This window comes from Sander vitreus, chromosome 18, assembly GCF_031162955.1.
Source record: "Sander vitreus isolate 19-12246 chromosome 18, sanVit1, whole genome shotgun sequence".
Lineage (NCBI taxonomy): Eukaryota > Metazoa > Chordata > Actinopteri > Perciformes > Percidae > Sander > Sander vitreus.
The window spans coordinates 27,790,419-27,807,755 of record NC_135872.1 but is presented as its reverse complement, the minus strand read 5'-3'; the positions used below and the strand labels follow the sequence as shown (position 1 = coordinate 27,807,755).

The 17,337-nt window shown below is 42.5% G+C and overlaps 2 protein-coding genes across 4 annotated transcripts; both read left to right on the top strand.

The window, feature by feature from the left end:
• Positions 1 to 228: 228 nt before the first annotated feature.
• LOC144533126 (putative G-protein coupled receptor 139) lies at positions 229 to 3,676 on the top strand. Its single transcript, XM_078274294.1, has 2 exons — positions 229 to 307; positions 2,664 to 3,676. Exons 1-2 carry the CDS (start codon positions 229 to 231, stop codon positions 3,674 to 3,676), a joined length of 1,092 nt encoding a protein of 363 aa, XP_078130420.1.
• Positions 3,677 to 5,392: 1,716 nt separating this feature from the next.
• traf3ip2a (TRAF3 interacting protein 2a) lies at positions 5,393 to 17,337 on the top strand. Of its 3 annotated transcripts, none has more exons than XM_078274598.1 (10): positions 5,393 to 5,456; positions 5,901 to 5,946; positions 6,047 to 6,541; positions 7,075 to 7,222; positions 8,786 to 8,946; positions 10,898 to 10,986; positions 11,071 to 11,139; positions 11,216 to 11,326; positions 13,539 to 13,613; positions 16,956 to 17,337. In XM_078274598.1, the coding sequence occupies exons 2-10, from the start codon at positions 5,931 to 5,933 to the stop codon at positions 17,100 to 17,102; spliced, it is 1,311 nt and encodes a 436-aa protein (XP_078130724.1). In that variant the 5' UTR covers positions 5,393 to 5,456; positions 5,901 to 5,930; the 3' UTR covers positions 17,103 to 17,337. The 3 variants fall into 3 exon arrangements, with proteins under 3 accessions (XP_078130724.1, XP_078130725.1, XP_078130723.1); XM_078274599.1 differs by lacking the exon at positions 5,393 to 5,456 and adding an exon at positions 5,510 to 5,661; XM_078274597.1 differs by lacking the exon at positions 5,393 to 5,456 and adding an exon at positions 5,701 to 5,771.

Below are 17,337 nucleotides of genomic sequence, written 5' to 3'. Positions count from 1 at the left end.
AATGTCTAATGGTTCTGATAATTGTATTCACGGCACCTTAACGTGCAAAAGAAATAGTTAAATAATTAAAGCTCTAAAGCTTTAAGCAACACTTAAAGAGTTAAAAGTTAATCTGCAACATCGGCCCCTCATCATTATTTGTTTATTGTACTCCTCTTCCCCTTCACCTCTCTAATGGCTTTATTGCAGGTATTAGCATGTTAGTGATTGCCTGCCAGTGAGTGAACCATGGAGGGAGCCAGCGTTACCATCTTTGTCACTGTTCAGAAGATCTACTACCCTTTGCTTTGTGTCATGGGTATTCCAGGTTTGTATCTTCTCATCGTGTTTGGTCTTTGGCTGTCCATGTTTGCATAGCTTTTATCAGAGCGGTCACAAGTTTATAGGTAACTAATGGCGTTTTTATTGTTAATCAGTCAATTTAAGCTCACTCTGTCCTCAGCTCTCTGTCCGGCTGTCAGCCTCCTTTCCTGCAAACTATGACCTTCTGCCCTCAGAAATCAATAACCATTGTTTATGAATGACTAACATTACAGCAATAGGCTACACACATATACACATATTAAAGGATAGTCCTGTAATACATGTACATTGGTGTTCAAACCCACATTCAGATAACAAGGTTTCTTTGTTTTCAAGATAGGTTTCTGCGCCCTTTGCAGGATGCAGTGGTGGAAGAAGTATTCAGATCCTTTACTTAAATAAAAGTACTAATACCACACTGTAAAAATAGGCTACTGCATTGAAAATGTTACTTAAGTAAAAGTATGTAAGTATCATCAGGAAAATGTACTTAAAGTATTAAAAGTAATCTGGCCCAGAACCCATTTTGGTGCTGGCAGCCGTGTCTGGCAGCCATGTCTCTGCCGGGACAGGCCTGTGTCTACATTGCCTAATCTGGCCCAGATTTGGCAGCCATAAATGGGCCCCAACCCATTTTGGTGCTGGCAGTGGTGTGCAGATGTGTAGCCTAGCTTAGTTCAAAGACTGGAAATAGGGGAAAACTGTTAGCCTCGTTCTGACTATTTAAAAAAAAAACACAACAGACACTGCCTAGCCCTATTTTCAAGGGACTAGTATTACTTGGGGATTTCTTGATCCTGTGCGAATCTGCCATGTCTGTAATTTGTGAAGTACAAATTCCACCGCCTACCATATTTTGCCAAACACAGAGGTTGTTATTGTGTGAATACTAGTCCCGTGCGAATAGGGTTTTAAGCCGTATTACCAGGGTACCTCATGTGATTTAGAAATGAGTTAAGCTAGGCTAAACCAATAAAACCAAACCATAAAATGTCCATTAATTTATACACTGAGCATTAAAATAATTGGTTGGCACTATTCAATATTGTTTTTCTGAAAATGAATCAAATGTCTAGATGCTAATGTGTGCAGAGAGTTATCGCCAAACTCACTGCATTAAGTTGCCCTCAGTGCTACGTTCTGTTTAAGCATCTTTTAGATTATGATTTGGGTTTCCGGTCCCATGATCATCTGTGTTACAAAGCTAAAGCTAACCTGTGCTTGTATAACAAAGACACACAGCTGCTAAAGGTTAACCTAACTCGTAAAGTTAATCCCCGTTTCCTTTTCCGCACGTGTTGCGTTTAACGTGAGAATGAGACTAAACTTGCCTGGATGAGTGTATGTCTTTTCTACTTCTAGAGGGGTCTGTGCTGTGTTAAACTGACTCACCCAGACATTGCATGGTTCGGTGACCATGCCGTAGCTTTGGGTCCGCTGACCCGTGTGCTGCGTCGGCATCTTTGCTGGGACAGCCCTGCTCTTCCTTGCTGTTGTAGTTAAGGTTTTAAAAAGTGTATTTACAAAGGTTTGTGTTGTGGGAAAATGAGAATAGTCTCTCAGAGTCTTTGTCTTCAGTTGGGTTCTCTGTGTAGAAATGTCTGGTGTGCAGCCGTCCGCTTGAGGCTCTTCGAGACTGCTTCCAGCCAGAAACCATCTACTGAATCAATCTCCTTCACACACCTGCAATTCTGGGTTGTCAGCAATCTGTTTTAGCTACAGAGTGAGGCATCGCACTTCTGTTCCATCTTTGTTGGGAATCGCACGTCCGCAGTAGCTAGGTAAGGACTACTAGCCAGTCAGAAGCAGAGTATGAGGGCGTGCCCTGACAGTACCTAAGTAAGGACTACTAGCCAGTCAGAAGCAGAGTATGAGGGCGTGCCCTGACAGTACCTAGGTAAGGACTACTAGCCAGTCAGAAGCAGAGTATGAGGGCGTGCCCTGACAGTACCTAGGTAAGGACTACTAGCCAGTCAGAAGCAGAGTATGAGGGCGTGCCCTGACAGTACCTAGGTAAGGACTACTAGCCAGTCAGAAGCAGAGTATGAGGGCGTGCCATGCTAGCAGCTAGGCGAGCATTATAACGTGTGTTCCAAAGTGACCACGTTTGTCTCTGAAGTAAAGGCTGGACTACAATAGAGCTGTTTGGAGCAGTTTGTGAACAGTGTTTTCTGTTGGAGATGGTAAGTTCCTTTGGGATGAACTTTGGGCTTTTTCACTTTGTAAACCTATAACATGCACAAAAAGATATATAACACAACAAAGGACAGGGAAAAAGCCAAAAAGCATAATATGAGCACTTTAAAGTTCGACTAGACAGGCAAATGTATCCATCTAAACTTTGTGTTCCTGTCTTCCAGCCAACCTCTTTACCTTCTACATGATCTGCTTCCGTAATTGCGGGATGTCCGACACGGCCATCATTTACCTGAGCTGTCTGGCCATCGTAGACACCTTCTACCTGGTGTGGGTGATCCTCATCGACTTGACCCTCACCTTCTGGCTACTGCAGCCCTTCTGGCACTCCCAACCCTGGTGTGGCATTCTGGGATTCCTGCAGTATGGATCGCTCTACAGCTCCTCCTGGATCGTGGTGGTGTTCACCATCGAGCGCTACCTTGTTCTTCGCAGCACAGCGGCCAAGCAGCACTTCTACCAGCCTTGGGTCACTAAAGTGACGTGTGTGGCTATCGTGCTGGTGTCACATGTTGTCTCTGTGCCCCTGGGCTGGATCAACACTGTCACACCTGTTAACTTTACAGTGAAAGGGGAGAATATGATGCTGCCTAGGTGTCATTACCGCGATCACGCCTACTCTACTGTCATAGTGTTGATAACTACCTTCCTCTCAGGAGGAGCCCCTATTGTGTTGGTCATCATCTTCAACTACCTCATCGGGTACCATCTGTGCAACGCCAGCAACCTCTTCACCAAGGAAGAGCGTCGCGTTATGCATGGGAGGAGCACCAGGGGCATGTTGAGGAGGACCATCCTGCTGCTGGGCACTGTCTCCGTGGCCTTCGTCGTCCTCAGCCTGCCCCGCTTTGTCACATACTGCACCCTGAGGACCAAGTACAACCACGAGAGCTTCAACCGGAACGACTACAGCATCCCTATCAATGTGGCCGGAGACTTGGCCAACATGCTGCAGAACCTCAACTCTACCACCAACTTCCTGCTCTACTGCATGGTCAGCCGGCGCTTCCGGCAGGAGCTGGTCCAGGTGGTGACTTGTAAGCCAAAGGCACGTAAGCTGAGCTCTGTCATCACCCACACCACCATGAAAGTCTTCTCAGTGGTAGATCATAAGGCCTCGCCATCCAGGGAGCCTGTGACTGTAGTGCTAACTAATCTCAAACTGATTGTAGAATAGAAAGGATTTGGAAGAATGGACAGAGATCAGACATTCAAAAAGTATGAACGTTTATTCTTTTATCTTTTTATTTACTACCTTTTTTTCAGGGCTTTCAACCACATGTTATGGACCTTGAGTTGTTTTTAGCCACCTGCGTGGCTATAGGGATGGCAAGGTTGGGCAGTCTGCCACTTTGGTGCAGCTCAAAATAAGAACTTTAAAAAGTACGTGCATCACGATCTGTGGGGTGGGTTTGTGGTATGGTTTGGACCTGGCGCTAAAACATTGTACAATCATTATAAAGTTGAAACAGTTGTATAAAGGGCGCCTGGGTAGCTCACCTGGTGGAGCACACGCCCATATATAGAGGTTTACTCCTTGACGCCACAGCCGCGGGCTCGACTCCAACCTGCAGCCCTTTGCTGCATGTCATTCCCCCCTCTCTCTCCTTTCATGTCTTCAGCTGTCCTGTCAATAAAGGCCTAACATGCCTTTATTACACAATGCACTTTATTAAAAGGATATGAGGATGACGAGAGATGATTGTGAGGGTGGGTTATTATACTGACTGTACTGAGGTGGGTGATTAGGGTAATGGGTTATTTGGTGCAAAATAAAATAAAATGTTTATATGTTATCTTTCTATTAACATATAATATAAAATATATGATACATACTTTTACAAAATATATAATACACTGTATATACTATAGGAACTATTTTAAAATTATGTGAGGGGTGGGAAAAAAACAAGCTTTGGTTTCATCCCGCTCCTTTTCGGACAGATTGAACATATTGTTTGTAACACTTTATAGATATGGTTTTTCCTTTTGGTGTGTTGCTACGCACATTTTTTATTTTATTGTTATTTTCTGTTCGAAATGAAAAATAAAGAAAGAAAAATAAGAAACTGATGACATTCCCATCTTTCCCTGAATGAAATGAACTCACTGTTAAATATAGCAGCCTATATTCAATTCTTAAAATCAGCCTAGTGATGGCATCAGATAAGACAACTATTATGCAGTAAGGTTGTGCTGCTGTTGAAATTACATTCACATTTTGTATTTTAAATATATATATTCATATTTATTAGGTTTTCTTCTTGTCATTTATTGTGCATGCTACCTTATATTAACCAGTTGTTATTTGACCTTAATAAAATTGAGATATGTCATGCATGGGATTGGTACCATAGGGTTTAACCAAAATCTAAATGTAGCTATCAGCAACATTGGTTTGCATTAAGTTAGCAAACACCAGCCAGTCTGTTAACATGGATATTTGCAAGCCTCCAAGCCCAGACGTCACACTTTAAATCCTACCTGTTGCCTGTCACCATCCACTTATTTAACTGCTGTCACATCCCTTAACATGTCATCTCCTTTTCCCTCTTTCTTTTTCTAGTTTTAGCCTCAACATTTGTTTTGCTTTGTTCTTTTTCTTTTTCCATACTACTCTACTTCACTACTCGTACCTGCTCGCTCTGCGCTCACGGCGCCCACCCGCATATCCATACCCATATACATCTACACATTTTTGTGTTTTACATGTCAAGTCAATTGTGTACTTTTTGACAGATGTTAATGAATTGCTTGAATGCTTGCATCGCTTGATGAAAATGAGACCCACTACAGAGTAAGTTACAGTTGAACCTGACTGGTTTAGTTTCAGTTTTAATGTTCATTATTTGCATAAATGGGTCACGAGACTTCCCTGCTTTGCACAGTGGGAATATTTCCTGTTTGCCTCAGAACAGGTTTGTGCTGTGGCTGACAGATAAGCAGATCCACAAAAGGTAGGTGTGGGATCCCAGTGAAGTTCTGCTTTTTTCTCTGTGTGTACATTTATACGGACATACTGAAAACATTTGAGATAGTTTAATTGTCATTTAAGAAGGCATACCTGTCATAGCTTTAGAGCCGTGATTTTGACCTTTGTACTAGTTTGCAGCGATTGTGTTGACATGTCACACCTATTCAGTGAGGAAGAAACAGGAATGTGTACTGTGAATACTACTCCTCAACAGTTTATACTTTGAAAATACTTTTCTGTCTGCTATCTACTTTGTTAGATGTGCGTTTCCATTCGGGGTTATAGTTTTCACTTCTTGGTAATGACTTTGAAAAGTGGACTTTGAATCTCTCGGTTGAAACTACACTTGTTTTCCTGTCTCTGGGCTCTTGAAGTTGTTATGCTCCATTGAATTCCTTTGACGTTGTTTTCCTTTTCTCTTCACCAGAGGAAACAGACACTTTTTCTCAGTGACAGAATGGCCTCTTCTCAAGGTAGGAAACAAAACGGCATCAGACTCGCAGCAGTCATGAATCTGTCAAAAATGTCTGAGTGACGTGAAAACGAAAAACGTTTGTTAACTCTTGTTGTTAGGACTCTGCCCTCACCAGAGTGTTCCCGTTGAGATGGATGAGAGCATGACATCCTCCAGTCTGGACTTGGCCCTGCCTGCCTCTTGCAAACAGTGTAGTGGACACACCGAGACCAGCAAACGGCTGCAGGAACATGGCTATGAGCGAGCTAGGGGGGCAGCAAACAATGTCAGCCAGTGGAGACTCCCTGAGAGCCTGCACCAGCATGAACCCAGAGCAACCCGTTATGTGGCCCTGGAACCTCGTTTCATCCCCCCTACACACTCAGGGGGACAGTTTGCAGATGTTTGGCCTCTTGGTCTCAGAGAGCAGGCGCCGCTGTATGTACGGGACTTCATGGTTAACCAAAGCGGAGGCTTTGCGAGTTCTTCAAACTGGCCCCAGGATCACTCTGTGGAGGAGGCAGAACACTTGGAGCCCCCTTTCTCACTCAAGTCTGACGTTAACTACAGCAACTATGTCCCATCACAATACCCTGCAGCAGCACGCATGCCCGGTCAGTGTCAGTGATGCATTATCATTAGAAAACTGTGTCCAACTCAATTTCACTAAGGGCCACACTGGAGAATAAGAACTAACAAACTCAAGGCCCGCATATCAATTTAGGTTCACAATAAATTTTGGCTTGTGCGTCAAATCAAAAAGACGTGAAAATGTTGGTGATTCTCTTTTTCTAGTGTGGCCCTTAGTGAACTTGAGTTTGACACTTCTGGTGTAGAGTGTCTCAAGTGGTAGTTGGAGGAAAAGGGTACTGGGAGCTGTTTTAGATAAAAAACTATTCAAGTTACTGTGTTCCAAACGTAGGATAAATGATACAACGTATGCCAAAATTGGAACATTTGATTTGATTCTGCACAGATCCAGTAATCACAACATCTGTGATGGATTTAGTTCTAAAGGTTGCCTTCCAACCCTCCCAAAAGGTATCATTTGGCTGCTGCTCACTGTGTTTCCGTTTGAGTCTGGATGACCTCATTACTGCTGAGTTGGAAACTTCTTATATGTCTGCTCCTTCACATGTCTCTGCAGGCCCCAATCCAATGCAGGAGAGTCGTCTCAGACATTGTGCTTGCTGCCCTCCAGCAAATCCGTCCCGTCACAAGAACAATTATTATCATCACGAGCATGATTACCCGGCGGATCCGTGCAAGGAGCCTCAACACCACCAACCGTCATGGTATGAGAGCGATTCCTGTCCTGTCTGTCATTACGAGCTGATGTTTTCAACATTGATTCGTATAATTCTTAACAGATGTCCTGCGTAAACCTCAGCGTGTTTAGTTTTGTTTATTTGCACAAACAAGTGAAATACATACAATAGATTTTTTTTTTTAAACAAGCAACTACAGTGCAGGAGAGGAGAGAAGCCCGAAAGGCTTATTCAACGTCCTCCCCTATTACAAAATCAAATACATATTAAAACATGCTCAGTTCTCCACAAAAAATAAAAAATAAAAGAAGCAACAAACAAACCGGTAAACATACACACTATGTAAATATATATTAGGTAACTATACACAGTTAAAGCAAGAAAAAAGACCAGGCAAACAAAGGTACAATCCTTTGAGTTAGACCAAAAATGATCCCAACATGAGATTTAAGATGAAATTAAACACTTTTTTAACTGTGACCTGAAGGCTGGCAGAGACATTCATGTTTTTAGTGACATATTCTATGACTTCCCCAGCAGTGGACCTCTATATCTGATTAACAGAAAGGATGTCTTGATGTCCGACAAATAGGTAAACGGAAATCATTTTTTTGTCTAGTTGAGTGCGAGTGAATATCTGAAGAAAGAGTTAAAAAAAAAAGGGCGCCTGGGTTGCTCACCTGGTAGAGCATGCCTATATGTAGAGGTTCACTCCTCAACACAGCGGCCGCGGGTTTGACTCCCTTTGCTGCATGTCATTCCCCCCCTCTCTCTCTCCCCTTTCATGTCTTAATAATAATAATGTATACTGTATTAATCCCGCAAGGGGAAATTACACACAGGCCTGAATTACACACACATGCTCAGTACCTATACATGCACTACTGGAGAGATGTCAGAGTGGGGGGAGCTGCCCATGGAAAGCAGTTTGGGGTCCGGTGCCTTGCTCAAGAGCACCTTGGCAGTTGAACTGGCACCTCTCCAGCTACCAGTCCACCACCATACTTTGGTCCGTATGGGGACTCCCTACAGACTGAGCTACTGCCACCCCCAATTTATTTATATAGCTGTTCTATATAAATAAAGGCCTAAAAAATGACCCCCCCCCAAAAAAAGTGAAATGTATCTGGGAGATCTTGCCTGCAATTCATGAATTTAAACATGAACATGCAGGTCTGAAACACATTTACCTTATTTTTAGACAGCAATGAATACTTCCTGAACAGAGGAGCAGATGGAGCTCTTCTGTTGGAATATGAAATCATTCTCAAGAACCTCTTTTGAATTACAAGTAGTTTGGTGAGAAATGAAGGATATGTAGCAGCCCAAACAATATTACAGTAGTTGATATAGGGAAAAATTAAAATAAAAAGACATGACCCTCCTCTATTTTCCTCCGGTGGTCCATTCCATAAATACCGAACGGTCCCTAAATAGGAATAAGGATGTATCAAAGAATAAACCTTTCTCAATATACCAAGCATCTTCAAAGACCTCCTGTTTACATGATCAATATGGATTTTCCAATTTAACCTTTCATCTACAATAATTCCTAAGAATTCAGATGTTTTTTATTATTTCCCTCCACAGGACTCCACCCAATAATAGGCTGCAACGTAAAGATGCTCCCCATGGGTCTGAGCCTCAGAGAGATGTGATGCATGAAGTCAGTGTGAATCGCTCCCTCCAAGCTGGTCCAGCATCAGCCACAAGAGAGTTCAGGAGGACCATCAGTCTGTCTGAAGAGTGTAGTAAGTTACATCATTGACTACGTTTACATGCACATACTGTAATATTCTTATTCCGAAAAAGACGATATTCCAACTAAGCTGTTTACATGCCTAATGAAAGTGAATATTCCACTAATATTCCTGTTTACATGTAGCCGTGCAAAATAAATGAAAAATGTCAAAGTTTACCAACGGTGGTGGACTTGTTGGACCGTGCAAACACAGCCTCCCTCTTCTTTCAACCAGCTTCTTGAAAAGGTCAGCGTACAATGTTTGCGCATATCCAAAAACCTGTTGATATCCAAGTCTGTGATGATGTTTAAAAGTAGCTGTGTTTCTCCTTCTTATTGGGTCTGCAGCATGGAAGTATTAAGAGAACTGGATACAGCGTTCGGCGCGAAGCCCCGTTCATTCCATTGAGAAAGCTCATGAAGTGGTCATGGAGCTCGATAAATACCCGGATCTTCTGCGTTGACCGGCCCATGACATCACAATGGACATGCGCTCTAGCGACAGTTTGTTTGAGTTGTCGTAGCAACACCGCTCGTTCATGAGCTTTCTCTTTGGAAACAAGTAGCTAGCTTTACGTAGAGAACTCGCCGATCGTGTCTGAAACATTCACTAATGTTAAACATTGTGTTTTCATTGTTTAATGCTTATCTAAATAAAATTAAACAATGGATGTATTAAAGGTGCAGTAGGTAAGACTTATAAAACTAACTTTCTGTCATATTTGCTGAAACTGACCCTATGTTCCAGAAGAACTACATGAAACAGGACATTAAAAACAAATCCAGCTCCTCTGGCTCCACCTACAGCCTGTTTGAGGCTGATTTACTAAAATCCACCGCTCCCTGTTCAGATGCACCAATCATGGCCAGGGGGGGTGTCTAAGTGCGTGTCAATCACTGCTCATGTACACGCATTTATTCTCCCTTGTGGGGGGAGGGGCTTAGGAGACCATTTTGGGCTTTAGTGGAAAGGGGGGAGGGACTGAGAAGTTGTCGATGAATTTTTTGGCTAAGTCCTGGATCTTTGCAATCCTACCTACAGCACCTTTAAGAGAACCAAGGAGATGTAATCATTATTTTGTGCTACTAGCTACTGCTAATGTTAGCTACCCCCGGCAGTTTGGGAACAGAGTCGTTAATAACGTTACAGGCTTTACATCATACAGCGCTCGGATGTATCATAAGATAATACACATGATAAATTACCGCCATTGTATCCATTTTTACAGCTACAGGATCTCAGGAGAACAGTCTGCAGTGCAGGGCGACGTGGGCGCAGTCCCATAGGTCTGCTCGCGTTCAATATGTGTGTTCATCATGCCTAGTTTAATAATTCTGGATTTGGCCCTTAGTGCATGTTAAAAATTTTAAAACATGGTTTGAACAAGGACCATTTAAGTGTTCGGACTGGTAAGTACCCCCCAAAAAATGATCCGCTGAAATATAGACATTTTTTGTCGTTGCAATTCCACCGTTGGCCGCTAAACCCATGGTTGCTTCAAGACATGGCGCTGTTCCTGGGGGCTTGGTCTCCAGCCTTGCAAACTGTTTGCTGGTTGGTTTGTGTACAGCAACCATAGCAATGCGCAGAGCTGACCATAAGTCGTAAACAGGCACGAGGCCGTAAACTGCGGTAAAAACCCAGATTGAGACGCATATTCCGAATGCGCTGTATACATGTCCAAAGAATGCCTCTAAAACCCGAATAATACCGGAACATCCCACGTTTTACTCGGGAAATGCTATACTCGGAAAAAGGCCTTATTCGGAATATCCAACCGGAATATGCTGTTTACATGACCTGTTTCAAATTTGGATTGTCATATTCTGAATAATAGTGGAATATTGGTGTGCATGTAAACATACTCAATGTCCCTGCATGAACATGTGCATGTAACCTTCTTTTTCTAATCCCTAAGAATGTTATAGCTAAGGATGTTTCACTGACCTTCTTTTGACAGGGAATGTTTTCATCACATATTCAGTGGATACAGCCAAAGAAATCATTCCTTTCGCCAAATTTCTGACTGACCAGGGGTTCAAACCAGCAGTAAGTTATGCCATGTTGTCCATCACTTTTGATTGTCAGTGACTTTCCATTATAAACACTCACAATCTGCTTTTCTGTCGACAGATTGACATCTTTGATAATCCAATCCGAAAAATGGGCATCATCAAGTGGATGGACAGATTTTTGAACGATGTAAGTGGAACTAATGAGTCGGAGCGGAGAGAATGAATCAAACTTGTAATGCTGACAGTGAGATGTCATTTTACAGAAATCAGTGCTCATCATCGTGGTCATCAGCCCCAAGTACAAGGAGGACGTGGAGGGAGACGGAGACGGAGACGACGAGCACGGCCTGCACACCAAGTACATTCACAATCAGGTGAGAACTTGCACACTTATCCACTAGGCCAGAGATCTTCAAACGGGGGTCCGGGACAGACTGCAGGGGGGTTTATTCAAAAACTAAAGTGTCTTAAAGGTATAGGTCGTAGTTTCTGCTGCCCCTATGAGGAATTCTAAATAATGACAACAAAACTGTCGGCGCGTCCACATGATACAATGAGACTCAAACCCTGCGCCGCTGCAGGACTCAGCCAACATGGGGCGAACGCTCTCACTGGGTGAGCCAGAGGCCACCCCCAAATTATTAATTTTTGAAAGTTTTTTTCAAAAATTCAAACATCTTAACATGAATCTAACATATTATTAGCAAATATAAATCCCCACTGATGTTAGGATGACTGGCTAATAGGTAAGGTAGTCACTAAGGTAGCCATTCAAAGCAAAGATAAAGTTAATCCTAAGGGTTCACTGTGCCACATGTATGTGTAACATCAAAAGATTTTTTTTAAATCATGCCGACAATTATTATTTTAATAGCTTAGTATTCTTTGCCCTAAAAAGGTATGTGTAAAGGCTTTGGGCCACCCTACACGATATTGTAGGCCCAGTTAATTTTATACAATATGTGTAGTAGGGGGTCCCTGCTCCGTCTCTGTTTCAGTTAAGGGGTCCCTGTTCTGAAATATCCACAGATGCAGTCCATCCTAAGGATTCACTGTGCCACATGCATGTTTAGTATTAAACATGATTTATAACATCACGCCAACATCTATTATTTTATTTGCTTAGTATTCTATGCACTACAAATGTATGTATAAAAGCTTTAGACGACCCACACGTTATTGTAGACCCAGTTTATTATACAACTTCATTTTCTACAATATATGTAGTAATTGGTCCCTGATCCATCTTTTTCAGTTAAGGGGTCCTTGGCTTAAAAACCGTTGAAGGTCCTGCACTAGGCCTTTGGATGACCTCTTATTTTCATGTATTACTTTGTGATTTTAATTGTACTTTGTTTTAATATTTATCTTATTGTATGTTTTATACTTGTGATTTTTTTTATCTGTGAAAAGCGCTACTTACTTAGTTATCAAGACAGCTGTCAACAACTGAGGTCTGTGTGAAATATCACCCTCTGGTGGCAGGTTTCTGTCATTACACACCCTACTACCACATGGGACAGCAGAATGAGGAAATGACTACTGGGACTTTTTATTGAACCTCCTATGGCGCCATTTTGATGCTAATAAGCCATCACCTCCCATTAGCATCCCATTGGCTGCCATTCATTTTGACGTCACTTTGACAGCGAATAACTTTACATCTGAAGCGTTTAAAGACTCTATTTGTCCGTTGTTTATTTCTAAAGAAACACAACAATGTAAAAAGGCTCCATTACCTTGTAGCTCACGTTATGGCTCCGTAGCAGATGTTTTTGTAAAAATAGGCTAACGATTGCGTCATAACCACGGGACTTACTGTCGCATAGTAGAGGAGTTACCGTATAGTACAGGAGAAGCTCTCAGGCAGTTTGGACTTCCATCAGCTGTTTAAGTGTAATGACTAATGTTAACTATCATTTTAGTGATCAATAATGAGCCTGTGTCTATGTTATCTCCTTACATATACCTACGCTCTCCGTCTCTGCTAGATTGGGAATGATTGAGATTTCTCTTGGCACAGCTACCAGAAGACTTCCAACTTTCAGACAGGTTGCTCACGTCACATTTACGTCGTCTCTCTCAGTTGGAGGCTGCTCAGTAACGCTCAGCCATCACCGGAAAAGTACTTCTAAAGGCCCTCACTGGTCTCTGTCCAGAGCAACGGGATCTGTTGGTCCATTCTTATATACTGTCTATGGTTCCACCCACTGTCCCACAGTGTTAGTGTGCCACAGTGGCTCAAGCAACCTGGCTGTGGGCCTAGAAGACTGTCACTGCTCAATGATGCTTGTTGCAACTCTCTGTGAAGCCTGTTGTGTTGTGTCAAAGCGTCAGTTCCACCCCTGTGTCTGTCTAGTATTCATGACCTTTTTCAGACTTCAATGACTTCTGTACATTTTAAAATCCAGTGTATCAGCAGTTTAAGTACAACTTACAGTAAACATGGTCACATAGACAAATGCTAACAATTTTTGGACCACACAAATGTAAAATAAGCACTTCATTACAATAATTTTTTAGGCTGTATTATTAAGCGTATGGAAAACTATAAGCACTGATTTGTATGTGTTTCTGTTGGTAAAGATCCAAAATGAGTTCATCCAACAAGGCTGCCTTAACTTCAGACTGGTACCTGTGGTATTTCCTAATGCATCCAAGGTAAGTACAATAAACAGCAAAGACAGTTCACCCAAATTACAAAAAGTAAAAAACAATAGGAGCGTAAAAATTCATTCTTGACACAGATGTGTCAGCTCTCAGAGCTTTTCAACCACACCTTCACTCAGCTCCCTTTACTGAATGAAGACCACATGAGATAACTGAGAAAACATGTTTCTGTGATTTGGGTGAATTGAACTTTTAAGATAAGCAGTTCTCTACAGTGCTACCCCTCATTTCAAATCACCAACCACTAACCAGTACAGTAGCCGAGGCGACAGAGGCTACAATAGTCAGTGGCCATTATAGACCATATTAGATGGGGCGGCCAGCCATGGGGCCACATGTGATTTTAGGGGTACCACACATAGAGATCCACAATAGACACATTTTTGTCTTTTTTTTAGTGGAGACAGTGGATCTTCAGGGGAAGTGAGCAGGCTAACAGTAGAAGCCACACAGAAGTGGAATACGTCATCTGAATTTTAAGGATGCAGCTCAGCACCGTGTGTCAAGTTCAACATTTTGCGCCTATTAAATGATGAAACTTCAGAGTGTATCAGGGGTTAGAACATCATGATGGAAGTATATAGGCCTGTCACGATAACACATTTTGCTGGATGATAAATTGCCCCAGAAATTATTGCGATAAACGATAATATTGTCGTTCCGAGACCATTTTCATCCAATATAATGATAATGGCATAATAATGCAGGTAAACCCATTTCAAAGATCAATACACTTTTATTTCTAAAGAATATTTAACACTGGAACTGGAAGACATAGGATAAGACACAATATGTCTTAGATCTCCTTCAGTATGTCGTCTTTCACGCTGTTAGCAAGTCCTACTGGCTGTCAAATGTTTGCAGCATTCCTCGAGTGTTTGTGCGATAGACTACAGACTCTGTACTACATTTAACAATTATTTAACACTAAATATTAAATTTAAATAATGTATACTTAGTAAATTGCCACATGGCAAGTAAATGTTTGTACCAAAAATAGTTCTGTTTTTCAGTCTTCATTTTGGCAAAGGTGCAGCTTCTGCTCCACACACACACACACACACACACACACACACACACACACACACACACACACACACACACACACACACACACACACACACACACACACACACACACACACACACACACACCTCTGACCTCTGACACACTTTCTGCACTCCGTGTCCGCGGACATCTGTAGGCTTGTAGCGTTAATGTTCTGTGCATTGTCTGACACATGCAGCCACTTTCCTGAGACCGCTTGCGAGACTGACAAGTCCACAGCGGCGTGTATGTCCGAGCCTGTCTCCACCGCCTCCACCTGCAGGTTGTCAACTGTGGTTTGGAATGAAAGGGAGAAAACGGGACGCCGAGTAACACGGCGAATATCGCTCATATACCATTTTGTTTTTTTGACGGCGTCTTAACTGCAAAGTGCTGCAGGAAACCCAACTGCTCCAACTCTCAACTAGCGTTTTCTCTCTCTCCGCCAGGAGTCCCGCCCACACAAAGACCATGCAACTGACAAGAGGGTTCACTCCTCGTTACGCTAAGGAACCGAGAGTGGTCCTCCAGTCTCTTTGGTAGAGACAGAGAGAGAGACAAGGAAAACAAACAAGCACGCAAATGGAAATTATCGCGGCCGGAAAAATTATCGAGCTCATTTTTTTTATCGTGCGATTAATTGATTTATTGACTATCGTGACAGGCCTAGAAGTATATGATCAGTATCATGCTCCATTATGTCTCATAAATTGTTGCAGTAATTTTTGGGTTGATACTATTTGTTACAGAGTTGGTGCAGAATTTAAACTTTTTTACAACCATAGAAAATCCATGCTGTGATTTGGTGTGTGATTTCTAAAAACCTTTTGACATTTGGAGATTTCTGTAAGAATTGCGATGTCAGGGACGACCTCTAGCTCACCCAGTAAGAGCGCGCGCCCCATGTAAGCTGAATCCTTTACAGCGGCCCGTGTTTGAATCCAACCTGTGGCCCTTTGCTGCATGTCATCCCCCCATCTCTCTCCCACCTTTCCTTTATATCCACTCTCACTTTGAAATAAAGCAAAAAAGCCCCAAAAATTCTTAAAAAAGAAAGAAATGCGATTTCGGCGACTGGATGGCGAGCACTTCTGTTTTGGAAAACTGCTCAGAAACCCACTTGTTGTCAATATACCTAAAGCCATACATCCTCTGAATGCCCTAAGTCTCTAGTTTGGGGATGTAAAGTTTCATGAGGCTGTGCTTATTCGAGAGGTTACAGCAGGTCATTGTATACAGTGAGGTCAAGTTTCAAAAATTGGTCTCACTACAATGAAATAGTTACTGTCGGAATAACATCATCACACATAAATACACTCATTGAATCCACAAGAGTCTCAGCTATCCAGTCGTACCAAATTTATGTAATTCCAAGACCGTTTAGGGACCCCAGTATGCAGAAATATTCAAATACATCATTTTAGAATAGGTGAAAATAACACATTTACACATGAAAAAACTGCATGCAATATCATAAAGCATGTCTGTAAAGGGGAGACTCGTAAGTACCCATAGAACCCATATTCATTCAGATATCTTGAGCTAAGAGAAAATGGAACCTAACTTTGCCAACAAGCTAGCATGGCATGGTTGGAACCAATGGATTCTCTAGGTCATGTAGTTTCATATGATATTGTCTTCACTCTAACTTGAAAAGGGCCTTTTAAAGAGAGTAATGTCGACCCAGATGGGAAACATTTGCCACAGTTATGGGGGCCAAAGGGGGGTCCAGGCTTAATAATGGCCCCCCTAGAACCGCCAGTGACAATAGGCCTTTCTCACACCAGGCATATAGCATATATGGCTAAGACTTATGGGAGATGTAGTTGTTGGATGGCAATAGTCATTGTTGTATCTTGGTTAAAATACTTTAGCCTTCAGTACATTAGGACATACCCCTTTGGGTTTAGTGCTAGCTTAGTCTCGCATTGCCAGACCTTCCTCCACAGCCCTGCGGAGGAGGGTCTGGCTAGTCCACACAGCGTTCCGGGATGAGAGAAAAACGTGCTCTGGTTTATTGGCATTTCTTTAAACCAATCACAATCGTCTTGGGTGGCACTAAGCGCCTTACGGAGCCACGGTGCCTCTGCAGAATAACCTCGGGAAGGAACTTATTTTGGTGGAACATGTTCGAACATGCTTGTTTAAAAGTTGTTTCAGTCGTGCAACAGAAAACTCCGATTGGACAGATAGTCTAGCTAGCTGTCTGGATTTACCCTGCAGAGATCTGAGTGAGCAATACTAGCTCTACTCACTTACTCTTGGTGCTGTATGTCTGTGTTACAGAGACATGTCCCCAACTGGCTCCGGAGCACCAGGATCTACCACTGGCCCCAGGACACCCAGGACCTGCTGCTGCGCCTGCTCAGGGAGGAGCGCTACATCATCCCCCAGCGAGGGGCTGACCTCACCCTCACTGTTCGTCCCCTCTGAGAAAAACTAAACAAAGGACTGACACATGTGGAACATGAGCAATTTAAAAGAAATGGATCCTTTTTTCAAGGCCTCAACATGCTGTAGGCATGTACTAGTGTTTCTAATCTCATAGTAATGAATACTGTTTAATCTTCTCCTTGATGGTGAAGAAAAATCAAAGTTGCATTATTTGATTTGGGGCCGCAGAACAAGCTGTAAACACAACATTAAAATATCATCACTTTACAAAGTT

What these genes read in the sequence shown, in the direction of transcription:
- LOC144533126 (XM_078274294.1), top strand. Translation starts at nt 229, where the DNA reads ATGGAGGGAGCCAGCGTTACCATCTTTGTCACTGTTCAGAAGATCTAC. An exon ending in TTGTGTCATGGGTATTCCAG is followed by an intron (nt 308 to 2,663) that starts GTTTGTATCTTC and finishes CCTGTCTTCCAG; the next exon opens with CCAACCTCTTTACCTTCTAC.
- traf3ip2a (XM_078274597.1), top strand. Translation starts at nt 5,733, where the DNA reads ATGTGCGTTTCCATTCGGGGTTATAGTTTTCACTTCTTG. An exon ending in CAGAATGGCCTCTTCTCAAG is followed by an intron (nt 5,947 to 6,046) that starts GTAGGAAACAAA and finishes TCTTGTTGTTAG; the next exon opens with GACTCTGCCCTCACCAGAGT. An exon ending in ACCAGGGGTTCAAACCAGCA is followed by an intron (nt 10,987 to 11,070) that starts GTAAGTTATGCC and finishes TTCTGTCGACAG; the next exon opens with ATTGACATCTTTGATAATCC.